General features: G+C 36.4%; 1 protein-coding gene across 1 annotated transcript in view; it reads left to right on the top strand.

Moving 5' to 3' along the window:
* MYBPC3 (myosin binding protein C3) overlaps nucleotides 1-20,582 on the top strand; it is a 61,395-nt gene extending 40,813 nt beyond the window's left edge. Inside the window, exons 24-32 of the mRNA XM_027785134.2 lie at nucleotides 416-604; nucleotides 2,722-2,856; nucleotides 4,031-4,198; nucleotides 5,486-5,574; nucleotides 10,638-10,833; nucleotides 16,132-16,271; nucleotides 17,003-17,162; nucleotides 17,723-17,859; nucleotides 20,360-20,582. Of these exons, the coding sequence (XP_027640935.2) occupies nucleotides 416-604; nucleotides 2,722-2,856; nucleotides 4,031-4,198; nucleotides 5,486-5,574; nucleotides 10,638-10,833; nucleotides 16,132-16,271; nucleotides 17,003-17,162; nucleotides 17,723-17,859; nucleotides 20,360-20,575 (1,430 nt within the window). The 3' untranslated portion in view covers nucleotides 20,576-20,582. The remainder of the gene's footprint in view (nucleotides 1-415; nucleotides 605-2,721; nucleotides 2,857-4,030; nucleotides 4,199-5,485; nucleotides 5,575-10,637; nucleotides 10,834-16,131; nucleotides 16,272-17,002; nucleotides 17,163-17,722; nucleotides 17,860-20,359) is intronic.
* The last annotated feature ends 3,027 nt before the right edge of the window (nucleotides 20,583-23,609 follow it).

The raw sequence follows: 23,609 nt of genomic DNA, 5'->3' as shown, positions 1-23,609 counted from the left end.
GAAATGCTCTGTCTTGTTTCTTTGCTGTTAGGAGTGAATGCTCCACCATTCTCACCAGAGAGGAATTACCATTTAAACCAGATCTGTTGTATCTATTTTGCATACATCTAAATGCCTTGATAGTAGCGTACAACATGCAAAATGTGCTTAAAGCCTAATACCAGACATAGAAAATTCTAAATAACTTCTACTCTGAAAAGTATAATTGTTCAGGTAAGAACGTCAGATAGAAGGAAAGTAATGCAAAAGGAAACTGTAGGAAAATACCAAAGCTTCAAACAGTTCAGTTATACACAATAATTCTGAATCACATTTGGCTCTTTCATGCCATTGGGTGGAAAAAAATAGGTGATTTTATTTTTTCCTGTGATAATAATTTGCAGTTCTATTACATCATAAGAGCTATCCTTTTCAGGCTATATTTTGGAGAGAAAGAAGAAGAAGAGCTATCGATGGATGAGACTGAACTTTGACCTTTTAAAAGAGCTAACCTACGAAGCCAAGCGAATGATTGAAGGAGTAGTTTATGAGATGCGGGTTTATGCTGTGAATTCTATTGGTATGTCCCGGCCAAGTCCTGCATCACAACCCTTCATGCCAATTGGTAAGTTTTACCACACTCTATGTTATTTTAGGACAAAACCAAGACAGGACAATTTTTACCTCTTCTCTTCAACTGCCCTTATACCTAAAAAAGAATGTCTTAGGAAAGAGGCCATCAACAGACGGTCTCTATGTTCTACAACTGGCAACTCTATATTCTGTATTTATTCAACATTCTATAATTATTCTACAAGATGGCTACTCTCTATTTAATCAACCTTTTCCTTTGCAATCTTCCTCTTCTCTGTCTCTATTCCCCTTCCTGAGAAGCACAGAGGTTCCAGTTTCATGAAATTGCTGATGAATTTTTAGCTGTTATAATTAGAAGTGTGAGAGGCAAGCTGGATCTGGAAAGGAGGAGAGCTAATTGACAGAAATTTCCCTGTCCCTCTCAGCTTCTGCCATTCCCTTATGGGTGCAAATATCACAGTATCCCACCCAAGTACTCCCTTAATCCTGGCCCTCTCCACAGCTAAAAGGATAGCTGATTAAGAAAATATTTGAGGAATGATTTTCTATAAATAATCCTTCCCAACACAGCAGTGCAGTGTCTCCTGCAGTTCCTGAGCAAGGAGCAAGCTAAAGGAGTCCTCAGGAAGCCTGCCTGCTAAGAGCTTTAGGAAGAAGACCCAAAAAAATACAAACAGCTGGAGACTGAAATGACTAGGGTTGCTGAATCTACAAGTATCAGTGATGGGGGACAGTCTGCTGAAGGAAATAATATGAAAGCAGATGATGCAGTGAAGGGGTCAGAAGGAAAGGATGAACTGCAAGAAGGGTCTCTTAACTCTGGATTTCACACACACAACGGCTGGTCTGCAACAAAAGAGGACAAACAAAAGCCATCAAGCGGAGCTACTGAAAACAAAGGTCCACAGTTTTCATGGGATAGGCAGAGTTTTACTTGATTAAGGACAAAGTTCACACTTACTGCTTCAGAGAACAGGTTTGGGGTTTTGACTGTGTACTGTGTGGCTGTGTATGCTCCCAAATGCCTTCGCCTCCTGGGTGCAGTTCACAGTCCTTGCTGCCATTTCAATATGAAAATTTTTGACACAGCTACAGGAAGGAAACTGGGTGATATTTTTTTCATATTTTTTTTTTATAACAACTTTGGGAACTAAGATCAATTTCCACCAGTTGCACAGTTTATAAACCTGTACTTAACTTACTTTATTAAATATTTCTAATACATAAAATCTGTTATGTGCATTCAAAAGATATTCAGCTTATAATGCATATACACAGAGTATGCCAAACATACATTTATTTAACATGATTGCTTTTATGCCATGTATACTAACTTTTACATTCAGCACTCTAAGTGTTATCTTGAAAAAGTTACCATTGTTTGCTTTTTAGAATCTATGATTTCACAGTAGCATTTGTATCTGTTTGGAATTCTCCAGTAAGGGCTTTTCTTGATGGTTTTTTAATTAGTAGACAACAGTCATGCTTCAGAAGACCAAATTTAGCTAGTGTTCTTTCTGAACTATGGATTTCAAAAGAGCCATGACACGTTCTGAAAAGATATAAAATAGCTGTATCTAACTGAAACAAAAACTTTTCAGCCCCAAAATATTTTTCTCAGGCATGTCTCTATTGCAAATGTGCAAATCAGAACTAGTGTTTCTGTAAACACATAAACCTAACTTTTGGTCATTTTTCTGCACAGTTAGAGGGAAGTGAGTGAAATGAAATTTTGCCACCGATTAATTTGGTCCTCTGATACTGTACATTTTGTCTAATTACAATCAGGGTGTAAGAACAGCATAAAAATTTTACATATTTTTATTCCTAGACTTTTTTGCAGACTCCTGCTGATAATTTCACTCCCTTCTACAACTCTTCTTTTTTCATTGGCTTTTACTTATAAGGGAGCATATGTAACTAGGAACTACTTTAACTTCCTATTCCCCTCCCCATTGTAAGAACCTTATACTGCACTTCTATTAAATGAAGTATTAGGCGTTACATTTTACAATCGAGCTTCAGCTAATTTTTATTAAAACAGACAGTGGTAGATAATTCAGCTGTTAATCACTTGTTCTATTGCCTTTGAATTCTCACAGTTATATTGCTATTTCTCAGAATTTACTTCTACGTATTTCCTTATAGCTCCTCCAAGTGAACCAACCCACTTTACAGTAGAAGATGTTTCTGACAGCACTGTTGCCTTGAAGTGGAGACCCCCTGAGCGTATTGGAGCTGGGGGATTAGATGGTTATATCGTGGAATACTGCAAAGATGGATGTAAGTAAGCATGAGGACTCAGCAGCAGCAAGTGAACGTTATCAAAATACTGTTTCAATAGCTCCACTGCAATATCTCAGTAAATTAACCATATCCAGTATCACTAAATTTGAACTCTAATCTATGACTAACAACCATCACCAGATTACTATGACGTGACTGTAAAACTACAAGTCACATCAACCATAACACAACCCTCACAACCATCATAAACTTTAGTGTAGAAAAATACTAGTGCTGTTCCACAGTCTCTACTATACTTTATAGAGCATTCACAAACCGCATATTTCTTAAAGCCAATAAAACAACATGACCGTAACAACATCAGTCAATCTTTCAAGTAACTTACCTTAGCTCATTTAGTACTTGTGGTCTGGGAAGAGTGTAACTCTACCATATCCACAACGTTCAACTTACTGTGATGCTACAATATAACATTTGTGTCAAAAACCCAACAAATGTATCACTTCAGTCATGAAATCTTCTCTGACACTAAGTTCAATTGCCATATAACCTAAACTAGGGGGTTTACAGGGTATGATTTATCCAGAATTAGTTTATAGTCTTTAATGAGATATCATCACAGAATTACCAGAATCCCTATGTCATCATCATAGAGTAATGATGTTATCAGTCATACTTCTGTGTCATTAGAATAACTAAGGAAGCCCTAGAATTCTGTTCTACAGTGTCAATTAAGAAGTTAATAAATCCCAACAATTGTGTGCTCTATTATTGTTTTCAGCATATGTGGCTCTCACCCATCTGTTTGGACACCCACAGGAGACACACTTATTCCAAGAAAAATTAAATTAAGGCCTCACTTTCTTGCTAAAAATAGTTCCAAAATTCCCCCTAACCCCCACTAATGAAAACAAATTTAGAGAAGCCATGCAGCTCTAAGCTCCATAAAATGGGACATCAGAGGAACTACCCAAAGGTGTCTCACTTGACCTTAGCTGTTTTGAATAACAAAGTGTACATATTCCTTAACTCCATGTGTAAACACACCTTCTAAATCCAGAGTTCTTTCTCCACGTTAGTTTATGCCCTTTTAAGTGTAGTATTGCATGTTAAATTCATTTTACCCTAACACAAATTTACTTTCAATTATAGAAAAGGCATCAGTTTGGAAAAAAAATATTATTACAATAAGCAAATCCTGTACTTGCAGCTACAGAATGGATTCCAGCTCTTCCTGGCCTAACTGAGCGCACATCTGCACTGATCAAAGACCTGGTGACAGGAGACAAACTTCATTTCCGTATAAAGGCTATAAACGTGGCTGGTGAAAGCGGTGCAGCAATCATCAAAGAGCCTGTTACCGTTCAAGAGATCCTGCGTGAGTATCTAGACTGAATAAATCTTACTCGTCTATTTCTTCTGGTAAAAATTTTGCTTTCCGAGTATAACACCCAACTTTGACTAGGTGCCTGATACATTCCGGTTCTAAGAACATTACTATACTGCCCGGGTCTTGCATTTCTAAAGCATAGCTCTTAAAACAAAATCCTACTTGTTACTTTCAAAATATGGGTATTTTACCTCTTGTAAATAGCACTGTCACCCTTTATGAGACACTTTTTTTAGTTTTAGCTCTGTGCTGGAAAAGCTGTTAAATTACAGCAAAATGACCGCAGTGGCTATGGCAAGAGATCACTTTAAATAAAAGCCAGTTATCTATACTTGATTATCCTAGGTTATTAATTAACATCCTGTGTATCACCTAACAGCAGTAGATTATAAGTCATTTGACTGGAGTCCAAAAGATAAAGAGCTGCTAACAGTGGATTCCTCAGCCTTGACTCACACGACACGTCTGCCAGCCTCTCACTGACAGTAAAATGACTGTGTAAATGAAACAAAGCTGTAATGTATCTCCAAACCAAATGGACATTAAGACAGATACTCCAACTGTATTGTTAAGAAATACTTTCTGTAAATGACTAGGAAAAGAATAAAGAACACATGGAGAACATAAAAAGCTTTCCAATGAGGTAAAGCAGGGACTAGATGAAAAAACATGCACTAAAGTCCTCATTTTGTTGGTGAAGAGTAAACTGCTACAATGAGACTCCACTCCTTCCACCTCATAGAAAGAATTATAATTGAATGATTGTAAAAAAAGTAAAGGAAATCCATTGATCAATCTGCTTTCAAAGTCCGTAAGTATCTCCAAATGGCAATTTACAAGGAGCTGCAGTAGCAACAGATTAATCAGTCTATAACCACTCTTTTACTCCAATACACTGTTGTCTCATCCTTTCTATAGAACTGATAAAGTTCTCCAAAGAAACAAAGTCCACACAGAAGGCTCACATCCAAGGGAAGTCACCCAGATCTGGCAGTTCAGATGCAACAGTTTCATAAATCCTGCTGTCATTGAAACCTGCTCAGTTGTAAATACATAACTGAGATTTGCAACTAAATTTGTATCTAATAGTCAAATATATTTGAAATTACTTAGAGAATTAGTTACTCCCCACCTATACAAACAGTGTTTGCACAATTTTCTTATGCTTACAAGTATCCAAGCCTCTCCTCTTTGGTGTTTTGTCTTATTCGACCTATAAGTAATATTACAAATTATCTAAAACTTTCTATTTAATGTACTAATGCTTAACTGCAGAGCGTCCCAAAATCTGGTTGCCACGTCATCTCAGACAGACTCTGGTGAAGAAAGTAGGAGAGACAATCAATATTGTGATCCCTTTTCAGGTATGTATCAGTTTCTACTGTGTCACGGTTATTTGTCATTACTTACCTAGAGTAGTTTCCCCTTATGTGAGTTCCCATTCCTTCACTGCTTAAGTAGTATTACATAATGTGTAGCTGATGATTTAAAAAAAAAAAAACAAAAAAAAACCCACCACGCTCAAACATTAAAGGAAGGAGAAAAAAAAATCGTCACTCTTTCAGTCACTTTTTTTTTTTTTTTTTTTTTTTTTTTTTTACACAATCAAAGTTTCTTACATAAATCCTCCTTTTGGGGAAAAAGTACTGTAAGTAAACACAAGCCTGTTCTTACTTATTGACCACAGGATGCATCTTAAAGAAAGCAGTACACGTAAGCATAAAAACTCAACCAACTACTTTTCTGGAGCCAAGGTACATGATGTTACCAGGCAACTTCTTTGTCAGAAGTGGTATGTTCATTTCTAAAAGGCTGACTACAAAAAAGAGTTTGTACATAAACAATCAGCCCTATATACAGAATCTCTGCATATAGAAAGAATAGCTTGGGTATTACTGTATGTGAGCTCAAGGTGTAAAAACACACAGCATTCCAAGGATTATCAAAAGTGTATGCATGTAACTACACATGCTGCTATGGCATGTGCAAAACTGCTAAAATATACACACAGGCTGACCTAACCAGTTACCCTGTCTTTGCATTTTCTACAGCTGTGTAAGCAACTATAATGACCTTCTGTAAAACACCACATGTATTTTCTCAGATGCAAGACTATAATATTAATGCAGTGCAAGTATTAGTGTGTGAAAGGAAAAGGCTTTCTGAGTGAGACACAGGAAAAATTGTAAATTAAGATTCTGGTTCTGACAGAGATAGCCTCAGTAATAATAAATATATCGTTTAATCTAATCCTCATTCATAATTTGAATAAACTAAAATCTCTTTGCTGTCCAGGGTAGACACTTATGAAAATGTAATCACTTCTATTAGTGAAAAGCTTTGAAATTGTCATGTAAAAGATGGTGGAGATAGGCAAAACATTTTTTCAGCAAGGGAGACATATGCACACATGGCCTATATTCTTTTTTGGTTTGGGTAATACCAACGAGGGGATCTACATAAGAGCAAAACCTATGTAAAATACAATATACATGTCTTTTGCCCTGTGGTTACTGGGTTACATGAAAAGTTGGGTGGTTTTTTTTTTTTCACAAAGATGTATCTAACCAGTAAACAGTTGCAAACCAATACATGGAGGAACTGCCTTGAATTGCATGCTTGCACTGCTTGGACACCACATGCTTATTTTTTTCTTTCATGTTTCTTATCTCCAAAATTGCTAAAATGGCCCCTTCACTGAGGTCTAGCCACATGCAAAGTTCAAGATTTTACACCTGATATTTCTGAGTTCTGTAAGTCTTTAAAAACATTATGTAAACAGATACTTTTACTGCTTTTATGTCCGAGTTGAAGAAAGTTTGCAGAAAATTGACAAGCTGTCCCACAAGCAGAGGAACAGATAAAGTTAAGACACATACCTATAAAATGTTTTATGTCCCCTATATCACTATCTTCCCAGCATAATAACCCCCCTCTTTTGCTTAGAGCAGCCTCATGGTGATATTCCCAGAGATTTGCCTGTTCCTTGCCCTACTCCCCTCCGTAGTCCTAGCTGACATCTCCTCCGCTCCCCAGGCCAGGGAAAGTACATGTAGCAACTAACCCTGAGCTTCACTTATCCTGCCTGATCATTCAGCCGTTGCCAAACAAAACAGATAAGGACCAAGTCTTCCCCGACTTTTCCTCAAGTAGAGGCACTAACTGAGGTTTTGGTATCTCACCCTGTCATTATTCATAAAACTGTACTAAGCTCATCTTCGAGATTTCCAGTACACTGCCAGATTTAGCCAAAATGAACTAACTGATTCAAAAGTTGAGCAGCTGACTGACAGTTGAAATCATGTGCTGGTATAAACTCTTGCATTCTAAGAGGTAAGGCTAATAAAAAAAAAAAATCCACCAAACTTTAGCCTGAGAACAAAACCAGGGGATTTTAATTAAGAGGTATTTGAGTGAATTATGTTCATAATAGTGTTGAATTGCAGCTATAGCTGTAATTCTTAATACTGCAAAAGCTATTTGGAATGCACAAAACTGAGGATCTTTCAAAAAAAGCAAAGCAAAAAGAACATTTCACTTCACATTTTGAAAAGGTTTAAATCACTGACAATTTCTATCGAAGGAAATAATCTAAGTAGGTATGATTGCAATCTTCAAGTTACAAAAATGATATAAGAGAAAATACATAAATACTGGAATTATGTGAACCCTGAGCTAGGGAACACAAGCAGGTAGAATACTAACTAAACTAATTAAAGTGTCAGTCAATGTCTTACACTATTTACAGTTTCTGTGCAACCCTGCCAGTGACCTCTGTGGTGACTACTATATCATTTAACACTGAAATTCTATTAAATACCTTGTCAAGGTATCCCGGGCTAAATGCTATTTTCAAGCCTATTCAAATCTGTACATTAAAATGCACAGAAAAGAACAAGTACAACGTTACTACTAACTCCTTCTGTTAAGTGCACTAAGCAGGTGGGACATTCTGCCGAAAGGAAGGGAGTGAACACATTCTTGTTTTAAAATAAACTACATGGGCACATGATTGAAGGGATATTATGTGCTATTAGTGGATTAAATTCACATAATTACTAAGCAGTTTTCTTGCCCATCATATATGTGTGAACATCTAAAAGCACTTAAATCAGGTCTCCCCTGGCAGTAAACTCCTTGAAGTTTCTCTGATGTGTTATTTACACGTTGTCAGTCACTGTTCTCTCTCAGATTACCTATTACACATTGCAGAAATCCAATCCTCTGAGAGATGTATTAGGAACATGCTTTCTATCTGTTTATGCTTTTCACAGTCTATAAATATAAGTAGTATATGAAAACCAATCCTTGGAACACTTGCAATCTTCCACTGGCACTCATAACACCTCAAAAAAGGAGGTGCTGTGAGTGCACATATCTGATCAACCACACTAGAACAGCAGCAGCAAAGCTTGATTTACAGTCAAGATACTTCTTACGATAAAGATAATGCTATGGTTTCTCACATCCATTTTTGCCAAAATACTTAGAGCCAGATCCTCAATTCCCCTCATTCCTCAATCCATCAAGAACTATTAAATCTTGTAATCAGTCTGAAAACCTAGCCAAGTATTTGTCCTGACACATTGTTAGAAGTTTAAATAAGATTTCCATATAATTATACCATATTAAGTAGATTATTTTCAGTTTGAAAGCATTCCCCTAGCCAAAACTTTCAAGCAAAATCCTTCTATCATTTTGAAAGAGACACACTAGTGGAAAGTAAAATAGAGTGAATTCTTGTAAAGTTCACCAGTAATTAGACAGGATATAGAAAAAAAACCCCAAACAACCACACAACAACAAAACCCACATCCTTTTACTTGTTCAAGTATTCCTACTATACCTTCCAGCTGAAGAAGAGAAGCTATGTCTTCCTTTAACAGGTTTTTGTAAAGGTTCTATGAAATGAGACCAGAGTAAAGGTACATTAGAACTGAACAAAATAATCTTGCATCTAATATTTCAGAGCTACAGGCCTGAGGTGACTATACCCTTGGCAGAAAGCAGTAAGAAAATCAGTTACAAGATGGGGAAAACGGAAGATCCAAAAACATTGCTCATTCAGAGTTTATTGTTAGGCCCGATGTAAAATCAGTTACAATACATCTGACTATTCAGATGTCAGAGAAAAGAACAAGTACTAAAGAACAGTGATTTCTAGGTGTTTTAGAAGTCCTTTAAGCGTAATCTTGGCCTGACTCTTATAAAACAAGTTTTTTTCTAATACCACAGAAAAATTATGCTGCACAGAGTTTCTGATCAAATACCAGAAAAAACCTGAAACAAAGGTGTAGCAAAGCACAAAGATTTTTTTTCTGCCTACCTTTACGCACCTAACCCAGGAGTATCTTAATCTCCTGTAGCCTAAGGAAAAGATGCAGTCTTAAAGAGCTATTCCAGCCACCCAGTGAATCGAGGAGCCTTCCAGAGGTGCTCTCTCTGCTGTTTACTAGAGGCGCAGGGCAGTATGTGTCCTAATTTCACTGCCTTGGCTTCAGTTCCAGAGCAGCCTAAGCTGACCTGCCTGCTGGCTTGGATGATCTCAGTTTCCCTCCCCACCCATTTGAGCTACTCCTGGCATTCATCTAGCCCCGTGCTGCACCGTTTCACCACGTTAACTGGCAGAAACTTCCTTTTTAAAAAAAAACAACAAAACACCAAGTTATTTTCTGCTAGATTAACTATACAGTTAATAAATATGATATGATCTTTTCCTGTTTTCTTGGGATTCTTGGTTTGGAGTGAAACACTTTAAAAGAACTAAATATAATCTACCAGTTTTCCTGGAAATGGCCAAATGACAGTGATGTAAACCACAGATATCTTACTGATTCCACAACGTCATCTTCCATGGGTGTAGCAACACTGACTACTTAGGTTGACAGTCACCAAAAAAAATTTTACAATGCAGAAATAATTTTACAGTAAGATTCACATCCCAAGACTTCAAGATAAAAACAATTTTTCAGAAGCTCTTAGAAGTGTCCGGGGATAGAAAATCAAATGTTTTAAGAAAGGGAGAAGAGGGGAAAAAAAGCTAATAAACTGCTCTAATATTAAAGGCTTGTGTTACTTAGCAATAATCAGAGCAAGCCAGATCCACTGATGGCTTCACAGATGCCTGGGAAAGAGTACAAGAGCAGCACAAGTACATTTTTTCTGGATTTGTTCTCAACATAAATTCAGTCTCTTTTCTAACTATAACTAAACAGCATCTTTAGGGCATGGTGCCACTAAACTACACAGATGGGAGCAAATATTTGTCTGCAAGAAAACACAAATTGCAAAGTATTTAAACTTTACTATCTCAACCCTGCCTATTAAAGTAGGCTTTCTAGATCACAAAGAAAAAAAGCCCAGAAAAATGAAAAATTGAAATCTATTATAGCCTAAAAAAAAAAAATAATCCTTTTTTCCTCTTCAGGGTAAACCAAGACCCAAAATCATTTGGATGAAAGATGGTCAAACCCTAGACTCCAAAGATGTGGGAATTCGGAACAGCAACACAGACACAATCCTTTTCATCAGAAAGGCAGAGCTTCATCACTCAGGAGCATATGAAGTAATTCTTCAGATAGAAACCATGACTGATAAAGTTGCAATAACGATACAAATCATAGGTAAGAACCTGACAACATCAAAAGTAAGCATATCATACAAAATAAAATAGTGGCCATACTGAGGCAATCCAAAGATCCAGCTACCCTCCAGATCCCTTCTCTGACACTGGTTGGTAGCAGGTGACTAGAATAAAGCTCAGAGCAGGGCTACCATGTCACTTTGTCTTCCTGGCATATTATCCCAGCTTGAAATGATGTTTCCTAGAGACTTTTGTGAAGGGAGAGGGATTATCTCTGTGTCACACAGCTCTCGAGGGATTTTTCTTGCATGATTTATCCAGTCAGTCTTTTAATCCATGTCTAATTTCAGAATCAAAACATGCTTTCATAAGGAATTTTAGTTTAAGCGCACGTACAACTGCCTATTTGGGGTGGTGGGGTGAGGTGGTGGTGTTGAGTCTCTCTCCCGATAGTCTCATTTGATGTCTATAAAATTTTGTATCAGAAAAAACATGATTAATTATTCACCGTTTCCATACTATAGCCTTCAGTCACACTCTCCTCAGTTAACTTCCTCAAGTTTTAGGCTCTTGATTTATTTTCAAAAAAGATGCCATTCCATATCTTTGATCATCTTTTATCATCCTTCTTTTTACCACTTCAAGTGCGATAGAAAGAATTTAAAAGTTCTGGTGTTCTTGGGAATAGCCATATTGTCCTCAAGAAAGGAAATATGAATCCTGGAATGTATATACGCTTACTGGGTTTTTGCACCAGATGAGGACAGTGAGGATAAAATCATTCACTAATATACCATATTAGTGTTCCAAGAACTAGAAATGACAACCAGATACAGTCCTGTGAATTTGGAAAATTCACATTTAATGCCTTATTCTGTTAACAGCATCTAGTTAGCTTGAGGCTTGGTGGAAGCTTATTCTCTGCTATACAATTTCTATTCTCTTCTCTATTTTCTATATATAGTTATATATATTATTTATTTTCATTATATATTCTATAGCATATTATTTATATATATAATAATATGCTATAGAATATATAATTATATATATAAAATTATATATTCTATTTTCATTTTAAAGAATGCATTGCCAAAGTTTCAACAACTTCACTTAGGATTTTGAGAGATATATTCAGAGATCTTGCCTACTCAGATAATTCATTTCAGCCAGAGCTCTTCTATTTCTCATTAGAGCTTTACATAACATTCTTGATAATTGTTTTTACTTCTCCTTCCCCACACTTTCACACTGTCATCCAAAATTTCCTCCAATGTATCAATACATTTTAGACTATGTATCTTGGAACAAAAAGAGTATATAAACATAACTTCAGAATTAAAGATATAATGCTGGCTGTATTCTGCCTAAAATTTTATAAAATGACGTTGGCAGAATAGGTATGCAGTGGTGCCAACAGCAAACAAGAAAGGCATAAAAAATTGGAGGAAGTATGTTTTAATAGGACCAGCTGCTTCTGCTAAAAATGGCTGCAGTTCTGCCACAGCAAAATAAGTAAACAGCAGCTAAACCAAAGTAACCCAAACAAACTCGGGTAAAGGGGAACAGTGCACCCTAGACACCAAAACACCTTTCTATAACTGGTTAGTGACTCCAGATTCCAGCACATAGCTCTTACAGCACAATTCCAAGTATCTTCCACCCATTCTCTGGTACTGTAGAAAGGCATAAAAACACATACATATGCCATTGTCAAAGAGTTATTTTATATAGAAAATGAATGGCTGGAAAAAAGCAACTGATCTTATCACACAGATTAATACATGTCAGAATTGGAGGACAGGCTGTGAGCTTTTTACCTCTTGGGCAGCTTGCACAACTGAAAGGGAATAAAAAAATTTCACTTCATTCCTGGCCAATAAGAGACAGGGCTTGTAAAATACAGAGATACTTCTGCAACCAAGGCATCTACTCAGATTCCCGATTCTGAAACTCTCATCAGAACTACCTCTTGTTAATTCTATCAACAGCACTTTTTGCTCTTCAGATCATATATTCTCTTGGTAGGAGAAATGTGGGTGATTCAGGCGCTCTTTCTATACTACTAGTAATGCTTTAGGTGCTTTAGAATGGCATGCTGAAAAGCCAAGTCAGGCTTTCAGAGAGATAATAAATCAGTCAGTGACCTTTTGAGGTGTCTGTTCACCAGCTAACTTCCTTTGGCAAATGTCTACTTGATGAAGGAGTAATGCTTGTAGCTTCAGCCCTTATTGGTTTTGGAGTAAGGCAAGAATGCAGATAGCCAAAAGCTCTGCTGCGACAACAAGGTCAGTTCTAAACAGGAGCAAACACTTCTATTACTGCCATCACCTTCCCATACAGCCAAAATAATTGCTGCGGTTTACTCAAGGCCTATGAAATACAGACTTTTACTACAGAAATACAGTATATTTCAAATACTTACAGAAAAGGCGTCAAATGATGAAAATATCTCCAATCTCTGAAAAATACAGTTCCCTCAGCTTTTCCCTCCTCTACATGAATCAATAAATCATGCCTTCTCTTGACCAAAGCAAACCTCAGTTTTTTGGGTTTTGGTGTTTGCTTTTTTTTTTTTTAAAGTGGAATTATATATCATTCTCATTATGTGTTATATTTGAAAAGGTAAGTTATCATTTCTTTTTGAAAGATGATTGGCACTATCTCTTCTCCCCATTCTATTGGATTCATTAGTATGCAAAAATCCTCAGACATGCTTGTGCTGAAGGTAGCAGAATATTTCCCCAGAACATAAATAGCCACTCCAACAGTGTCCTACATAGGAAAATAATTTGTTACAGATGCATCACTAGGATTAATTCTCCCATCCTTTGTTCACCAGCTAGAGATGTACTGGTGAGTACTGAGAAAGGAATATTCTACAATTCTACAATGGAATTTTGAATAGATATTCTTGCATATTGCATTATCTCATCAAACCACAAAGATGAAAAATATAAAAATCCATTTAGCAAATTTATCCATCTCTACCTTTTCTAAGACTGTCCTTTGTAAAGCCTTACAAGTCTTGAGGCTTTCAGGACTCTTTTTCTTTATTCTATCTATACCACCATGGGTAGAAGTAATAATTTATTAAAAATGAAAAAGGGATTATTTAATACATCACTGAGTTCTTATCACATAGTAATCTAATAGCAGGTTAAGGCTTAAAGTCTTCTTCTGTTGTTAATGTAGTCATACTCTGAAATCGTTCCCCCCAAAATCATATCTGTATCTATGTACACATAGATAAGAATGCCTTACAGATATTACACACACACATTCTGAAGTCTAACTCTTTCAGTAATTACTGAATTAATGAATGACCTGCCATCCTGTTATTTTCAGTTTTCAAGGGAGGTTCGCAGATAATTGCTTTTAGGTAGTTAGGAGCAGTAAGGCACAGGCTTCAAAATTACCTGTCCAGTGAGGCCTCCCCAAAAAGTGTTCTTTTGCCTTCCGTTTCACCTAGGACTGTGGTTTTCTTCCATTTATCAATCTCTTCCTATAGGATTTAAACCAACTACCATCACCAGGATCTCCACAGTTTTTGACAAAACATTGTGTAGGGACCTGTTAAAACAAAACAAAAACCCAAAAATCCAACAAACCAACCCTGTTGTGTAGATATATCTGTAGGTAAAAACACAGGAAAAATACTTGTAAAACTAGACAGATACTGTGGAGGGTTATAACAGCAGGTAGACTTGAAAATAAATAATAAATTGCTAAATGTCACAATATCTGCCTACTATGAGATTATAATGCACTTAATTCAGGGCTTGTAGAGCTTTGTCCACTGAAACTGTTGCAGTTTTCATATGTAGCATGCAAAATTCTTCTCTTCAAATCTATTCTGATTGATTGGCTTCTGTCTAACAAAGAGACGCACCTAGAATATATCTAGATTTTTGAAGTTGCAATTCAAGGTAACAACATATACATTTCCACATCTTCATAAGCAACGTTGTGCTTTTGGCATTACCATTCCCTATTTGAGAAACAGGGAAGAAAAAGAAAGGAGGTTGGTAGCTGTTGAAAAACACAGAAGACTGCAGCTTTTTCTCTGAAATGTTAGTGTAAGAGAGGAAGGAAGAGAACAATAAATGGAATGAAAACAATGCATTCCATATTCCTTATTGAACTTCATGCAGTGTTCTAGTTGGTCCCAGCATTTTGCAATTTGAAGGACAAAAAAGGGTTAAAGATAGTTATAAAACAGTCTTTGATTCCCAAGTATGTCAGTGAAAAGAGAATTAAAGCGTGTTATGCTTTGACATCGAAAGTCACAGTTCCTCTAATAACAATCAAAGGCTGGTTTATTATTGGTTTACATATCCCTCTTTAAGGAAATATATGACAAACAACCTGTAGTTACATTCCTTTGTGCCTTGCTCATCTCAAACCTACATCTGTCAGATTATTACTATTTTCTTCATTTTTCCAGCTTAGCTCAAAACAGGAAGACAGTTTCCATTCAAATATCTGGAATGAACCCAAACTATCCTTCACTTAATCACAAGACCATCTACCCAGACCTAACTATCATCTCCCCAATAGGACCTGTAACTGTGAAAAACAGCCCAACATATTAGAAAGGGGAACTAGAATCTTCAAATTAAAACAGACAGGAATTATTACTTAATAAAGCCAATTTAAATGTTACATTTGATTAAACAACATAGGTATAAATATGAATGAATGATCCTTAAAAGAAGGAAAATTATTATAATTTTATAACATATATTCTTCTACATATTTCCACATATCTTACAATGGACATAGACTTCTGTACCTCTTTGAGAGTTCACTCTTTTTCTAGTTTTTACAGAGAAATGTCACTGGTGGGCAAACTAACAAGGACTGAGGCAACAGGAAAAAAGTGTCAGCCAGTTCCCAAATGGCTGGCCTTCCTTACCTGAATATATACCCAGTTGCCTTTGTTGTTTGTATTACTCTCAGCGTACCTAAATAGCTGAGAAATTGCACTGAGGTAACAAAGTAAAAACTGTAGTAAAAGAATTAATCACACACAGCCAAACACAAACTTCTTACTCCATTTTAAGTAAGAGTTTGTCTGGTTCCAGCATTACTAAGTCTACTGCGTCATCCATTTCTCTGTAGGTTTCAGGCCTCTCAGAGGAATATTAGGAGGGTATTTGAAAATTTCCCAACTTTCCTGTTTACAGTTTCAACTTCATATAAATGAAGTGTATTGCCACGGAACAATTATAGAAGGCTATCAAGTTCTATTTTTTCCCTGCATGGAAGGAAGTGACAAAGCTCTTAGATCTTCAACCAAAAGCTATGGGTTGTTTTTTTCATGTCTTCTCTGCAGACAAGCCTGGTCCTCCCCAGAACATAAAGCTTGTAGATGTTTGGGGATTTAATGCAGCGCTGGAGTGGACACCTCCACAAGATGATGGCAATGCACAGATCTTGGGCTACACAGTCCAGAAAGCTGACAAAAAGACAATGGTAAGAAATTGCACTGAGTCAGTGACTTTGTATGGAGTTTAACCTACTACTTGCTCTGGGAACAGAGACTTGAGAAAAACAGTTGAATACTTGATTCTCAGTTGTGTGTCCAAGGCATCCTATGGCATATCAGAGGCAGCTAAATATCGAAGAACAGAATCTAAAAAGAACCAAAAGGCTAAGTATAGAACTGTGTAAAACGTCTGGTAGAAAATGTAGAGAGAGACACCTAGCCTGCCCCATCTCTGGTGGATGGATAGCTCTTCTCAGAAGGTGGAATTATTTTTCATAAATGCCAGGATAAACTGAAGGGGAGGGAGGAAGAGCTAAGACCTGAGGTCCAATGCTAAGCACACTAGGGTATACACTGGGGGAGGTATGTATGCTAATCAAACTGGAAAATGTGCTCTCATGGAAGGCCCCATAAAGTAGTCATGTTCCAACGACACATCCTGGATCACGTTTCCCAGATATGAGTCGGGGCAGTGTAAAGAGTTTGAGTTTTTTCCTCCAAATGCAAGTATTCATCTATCATACCAGCCAGAAAACAAAAGTAAGAAAATTTATCAGTTGATCTCCACAGGAAGCAACATAATATTCATTTCACAGGCTACTGTTAAATACTTGTCTACCTGTCTTCTCCTTGTAGCAAGAAGGATCTCTCCATACCAAAATTAGCACCATGTCTGACCTCTCATAGCATCTTTCTAAACAGTATAGTCTTGTTACAGGAATGGTATACTGTTTTTGATCACTATCGTCGCACAAACTGTATAGTGTCAGACCTGATTATGGGAAATGAGTATTTTTTTCGAATCTTCAGTGAAAATTTGTGTGGATTGAGTGAAACTGCTGCAACCACCAAAAACCCTGCCTATATCCAAAAAACAGGTAACATATTCTTCAAAACAAAGATCACAAAAGCTGCTAAGTACCAGAAGTAATACACTGGCAAATGAAAAATACAGTATTACTAGATGCACCACTAGAGATATTTTCATTACTTAGTAACCAGCACTTGTATTTTAGTATCAAGAGCCCTTATCTAGGCAGATCTCCTTTACTAACACAAACACCTGTTCAAAAATATTTAGTCACAGTGTCTTCTTAAACTGTATTATTTTAAGAAAATAATACAGCTGGGTTTTATTCTTATATTCTGGGGTTAAAAGTTTAAGATGTCTGTGGCGAAGACTTCCCCTGCAGACACACGTCTTTCATATTTTTAACAGAAGCTGAAAACCCATGATTGCCAGGACCTTTTACATTATCTAAAGCATTAAATGAGAGATGTTTTAGACTGAAGTGAATGTGAAGATTTCTTATCTCATAAATGCCATAGTGTTGAAGCTTCTTTAAATCATACAGGCAAATTAAATAAGAAATAGATTGTATACAAGTCAACAGGATTGAAAACACAGTTCTTACTATTTTGTTTCTTTGAATTGCAGGCACCACTTACAAGCCACCTACTTACAAAGAACATGACTTCTCCGAGCCTCCTAAATTCACTCACCCTTTAGTAAACCGTTCCGTGATTGCAGGATACAACACCACACTCAGCTGTGCTGTAAGAGGAATCCCCAAGGTACAGATTACATCAACTGTCATTGATAGCACAATAAGCCAAGATACCACCTTAGAATTCATGCCAGTTCAGCGTGACTGGAGTGTAACACAACTTGATTTAAAAAAAAAGTAAGAGTCATCCAATAATCTCCCACTGCACTGATGCTTCACCAGAATGCATAGTGCAAGCATGTGCGTGGCTACACATAGAACCAGGTGGGCAACACAGTAAAGGAGATAGAGGAAAGGACAGTCATTGCTTATGGTAACACCATACCATTGAAAATGTACCATGTATACATAAAATCTACTCAATGAAGAAGGTAAAAAACAAAAAAGTACCTTCCCACAATGTGTATTTTTTTCTCTTCAGCCTTTCAAGAGCAGCTAATATAATATACTGTTCCATCAACCTAAACAATACATAGAAACACCAGTTCTTCTATTACATCAACAATTTTGAGAGTCAAGAGTTATTTTGCAAAACTAACTAGAATAAGACTGCTGTCATGTGTGAAGTTTTGGGGCTTTTTATTTTTTTGAAATCTCACCGGAATATTTTCTCAGTTTAAATATATTTGTTGAAGTCTTGTCAAAAAGATGTACTTTTTTGTTAGTCAGGAACAAGCAGTAAAAACTGTTTCAGCTAGGAGCTAAATTTAGGTTTCTCAAAAAAGGGAAATAGGCTTTTTGTCTGCAGTGAAGGAATTTACCATATTATGACATAATCTTGTCATAATATTAAATTAGTACAATCACCGAAAAAATGCAGTACCTTTTTCCCTTGCCCTTATAGCTGCTTATTTCCAGCTCCTCTCCCTTCCTCCTACCTGCACAAGGATCTAATAGCTACACAGCAAAACATGTAAGATAATTGCTCAAAGTTCAAATTAACTGAAAAAAAAAAAAAGTCTTAATGTAATCATTTGCTGCAATTCATTGGATGAAGGAGTGTTAAACAAAACTCAAATATAAAAAGGAAGCATACCCATGCAAGGAGCTGCAAAAGAACATGAACATTATAGAATACCAGCAACTGTAGGCAAAATCCATCCCCCAGTAGCTTCCTCGGATTCATCAGGAAATGACAGTAACGATATTCCCTCTCGGTTAACCAACTTTTTCTGCATCTGTATCCACTTAATTTGGTTTCCACGGTTTTAAGAAGATTCTGTTAAGTACAGTAATCACAGGTTTTTAGGTCTGAGCATGCTTGCTCTTCCTTCCACATTAGCCTGAAGGATACAAATAGTCCTCATCCTTCAGTACATCTAATACTCTTAAAGCAACTTTTCCAGATACATTTGTGCACTTGCATTGCCCAAATTAACCTTAGCAAAAAGCTTCTGTACCTACTGCAGAGCTCTGCAACAGGTATTCTCTGTGAAAACAACCTTCTATTAACAGAGCTTTCCAATTCTGAATAACTGTAGATTATCAAGTAGACCTCAGATATGACCCGTATGGCACGAAAAAGTTACCACTTCTAGCAGAGCCAATATTTGTGCCCTGGTGGAAGTGTTGAAGTAAAAGACACACCCAGAAAGATAGAGGCCATAGGAAAAGAAGCAAAAAAAAGTTTGAGGCAGGAAAAAATCCAGCTAGTATCTTTAAAGAAAATTAAGCATGCTAACTGGGATGCACTGAATTGTCTATCACAGGTCAGAGACAAAAGCAATTCAGTAGATTTGAAAGCACTCTATAACTATAAAACAGTGCAGCAGTTTGGTGGTTTGTTTGGGTTTTTTTTTTTTTTTGGGGGGGGGGTGGTGGATGAAAAAATGGAAAACAACAATTCTGAAAGTAAAATAGATGAATACAAAGCTTGGTCTCCTACTCTTTAAAGCTTATTTCTTCACTGTATGTACTAACAAGGCTGAAATAAACAAAACCAGTTGGCTTTCTATCAGATTTTTCATTTTCAAAATCTCATTTATAAAAATTAATGGCACATTTCAGGTACCAGAAACAAACAAAATGACTTGAATAAGTACAGAGCCAACTACTTTATTACTCAGCTGAAGCCAACAGGAACTTTATTTTTAAATTCCTGAAGGTGCTAAAGATATGCTGAATCCTTTCCCAGCCCAACACCAAGTTGGCCACCTAACATCTGTGGACATTTATGATACTTCTGCTCTAATAATCTGTGCATTTTAATCCCCCTTCTGTAAAAATAGTTGAAGGATTCAAATATATTTTAATAAGCACAATTAAATAACTCCTGAAGGAATGAATTTGCTACTGGTTCATAGGGTGGAGTTTTTTAAATTGTAGTAAAAAAGGGTACAGATCTATATTCTCTACATGCTATGAGAGCTAAATACTGAACATTTGAATTATTAGTTTCATGTGTTTGTACCAAATAAGATGTTCCTTGAAAAATTATTAACGCTGCTGTGCAATATGTAGCTCTCATAATGCACAAGCCTTTGATGGCTAAATTAAAGCTGCAAGATCAGCTGTAAGTCTTCCACTTTCTGCATTTTATTTTAAATTTCTTCCTTTGTGTTCTTCAGCCAAAGATATTCTGGTACAAAAACAAAATGGATCTCTCTGGGGATGCCAAATACCGCATGTTCAGCAAACAGGGCGTGTTGACCCTGGAGATCCGGAAACCCACTCCATTTGATGGTGGCTGTTATACCTGTAAAGCTGTTAACGAGTGCGGTGAAGCTGAAATAGAGTGCAGACTGGACGTCAGAGGTAATCTAATGAACCTTATGGATAACTAGTACTGCAATGAAGAAAGATTAACAGAGATCTTAAACATATATTTCTCTTTTATCTTACTCTGACTTCTCCTGTGATATAAGAAGTTTGGTAATTACGTACACCAGCAAGATGGTGTTTTTCATTCTGAACTGTTATAAAGTTAGGTTACTTGCTAGGTAATACAGGTCTGAAGGTGGACCTTATTATGCTTCTAACTTCTAGAGAAGCTACTTAGCACTGGAATGGAAGTCTACCTACCAACACTGCAGCGTGGATGATTTTATTAGCCTTTCTGCCATACTCTAACTGAAAGTTTTAAATTAAGTCATTAGCCACATGTAAAAGGTAACACATGCTACATCACAAACATCTTTCAAACACTGCTAATTTATTTTGTTTATCAAAAGAGCCAGGAAAAAGAAGTCACAATAAAAAATATTGACTAAATATTTTGGTAAAGTTCCTACTCATGTATCTATTTGCCAATACAAACATAAATAACACCACTTCAAGTGCTCTTCAAAAGCTGAACGAGCTGTGAAACTGATGCACGTAATGGGCATTGGCAGAGCTCAGCCTGCAGCGCAGCAAGCCTGAAGGCAGCTCTGTGCAGCAGTTCAGTGTTTTATTCTGCACTAAGTCAGGACTGCGTGCATATAGTGCACCTTGGAGTGCAGCCACAGGTATCCTCACGGGGTCTTGGCAGCAAGCAATTTCACTGCATTAGTACAACGATGAACCCAGACTAAGAACTCTGAGATGTTTAGCTAATTGATGCAGCAGCTTATTAAGACGTGCTACTTTCAGTTCAATGGCTAGCTCAAGTATTTCTGTTCAGTGCTATACTGTACAGCATAGATATGGCTCAAAGCTTAACATAATCATCCTCTAAAGCTTGTTTTCAGAACATTAAATCTCCTTGGAATCATCAGATAAAAGCAACTGCTATAAAGCTTCCATATTTCACCTTCAGCACCAAGCCTCAATTTAAAATTAGCATCCTTTAATGTCTGACAGATTTTTATATTTTTTTTTAATTCTCCAGCACCTCAGTAATACTCTGCATCTCATTGCATCTGCAAGTCAAGGTACGAATCAAAATAATTCAGCTGGATAAAGAAGCAATGGCTGTTTGGTTAGATATAAAATTAAACAGTCATTAGAAATTCATTTTAGAGTCTTTATGGAATTTTTATAGTGTTGGCAGGGGGTGTGTATGCTTGTTTTGATTTCTGTTTATTTTTTCAATAATCATACTAAAATCACATTCCTGTAAGATAAATTATCTTGTTTATTTTAAAGGCAGGATTTCAGGCCTCAACCTTTAATATGTGCCAGTGTCAAAGTATGTAAGCATAACAGAATACTTTGTTGACTTTTTTCCTTAACTCACTACAAGCACTCCCTCTAGACTTCTTTATTAATATAGAGCTAATTATTATCAATAATCTGTGTACATTGCTTTAACCAAACAAGCAGAGTTAAAGTTACAATGCATCTAAAAAGTTTAATACACATTTTAGACTTCAAAAAAATAAAATGCTATAATAAACAATCAAGTAATGTATTTGACAAGAAATTCTTCTCCTCATTCTCTGTCTCAGCATTGGAATAGAATTTGAAAAGAAGAAAACTGAAGAAATTAATGAAGGATGTCTCAGCTACATTTATGAGTCCTGTTCACCTTAAAAGTCGTTTAATATATGTGTACTAGGAGGCGGCAGTATCTTGTGTCCTGCTTACTCCGCATATTTTCAGACAGTATTTCCTCTTTTCATACATCTGTTTTAGTTACATTGCCCCCATCTCCATGTGAAGAAATTCAGAGAAAAAGATAAAACTTTCTCCCATTACATGCATATGTCTAAAAACCCCCAAGTATTAGTTACATGCAAACTCAGTCCACTTAGTAATGTCTGAACCTAACAAATTCCCCACTTCTACAGTTGACTCCATTCTCTCTTCTCAGAATTCTGACATTCTTTGTAAGAAGTAGCTCAGGATAATGAAACAGTAACAAATTACTTGTAATATTTAATCACCTTTCATTATACTTTCTTTGCACAATAGAAAGTAAGTTTTGTTCCTGCTGCTTTTACTGCCGGTGCTTGAAATTGCCACTTCTGTGCTCTTGAGCAGATCTTTGTAGAAACACATCTGAAACACACCATTTAGGCATCTCTGGCTAAATCCACTGTTCTGCTTTACATAGAAAATATTTCTTTGACAATTACTCACTACTGGTTTTCTAGCTTTTAAAAAGACACCAGCATAGAATTCCAGTTACTAGATGTTTCTGCCACCAATCATAGGCATCACACAGAGATAGTTTTGTATCATCACACAAAACAGTGAAAGACTTAGCAAGAAAGATTATTTGCACGTCAACAAAAGATTTGAAAACAAAAATTTGTGATAAGTGCAATAAACTTACTGTCATCAAGTATTACTGAAAGCTTTTGAATGTCTATGAATGGTATGTATGTATTTTTGCAGATAATTTTGTCTAATCAAATGACACAATAGCATTTTTGGCTACTCAGTAGTTTGAATAGAATTTTGGTTGGGGGTTTTTGGTTTTGGTTTTGGTTTGGTTTGGGGTTTTTTTGACCTGCAGTAGCTGTTAGTTTCTGACTGGAGAGTACTTTTTCACAATCACAGTACAAAAGAAGGTGGAAAGATCAAATTAATCCAGGAAACATTGCCTTTCAAAAGAACCAACACAAAGGAACTGAAGTAATACTGCTGCCCTGCCTCCAACATGCCAGTTGAGATGGGAAAGCACGTCTGACACAGTGTTAAGTTGTACTAAACAAGCAAATACGTCTTCATAATAAAAACACTGATGAAAAGGAGATGTGCATTTTGATTATTCTATTTTGGTATCAGAACAAAGAAGGGTACTCCTCTAAAAGCAAAGTCAGCTTATTCAAGGCTAACATTTGTCTGTTGTATGTTGTTATTACACAACAAATAATTAAAAAACAATGGAAAAAACCACAAACAAGTTTACATTCTTTTGTACTTTAGTGTTCTGAGCAACACTCTTATTTA

The sequence above is a fragment of the Falco peregrinus genome, chromosome 1 (genome assembly GCF_023634155.1).
Source record: "Falco peregrinus isolate bFalPer1 chromosome 1, bFalPer1.pri, whole genome shotgun sequence".
NCBI classification, from domain to species: Eukaryota; Metazoa; Chordata; class Aves; order Falconiformes; family Falconidae; genus Falco; species Falco peregrinus.
The sequence above is the reverse complement of the archived record's forward strand: the minus strand, read 5'-3'. Positions and strand labels throughout refer to the sequence as shown.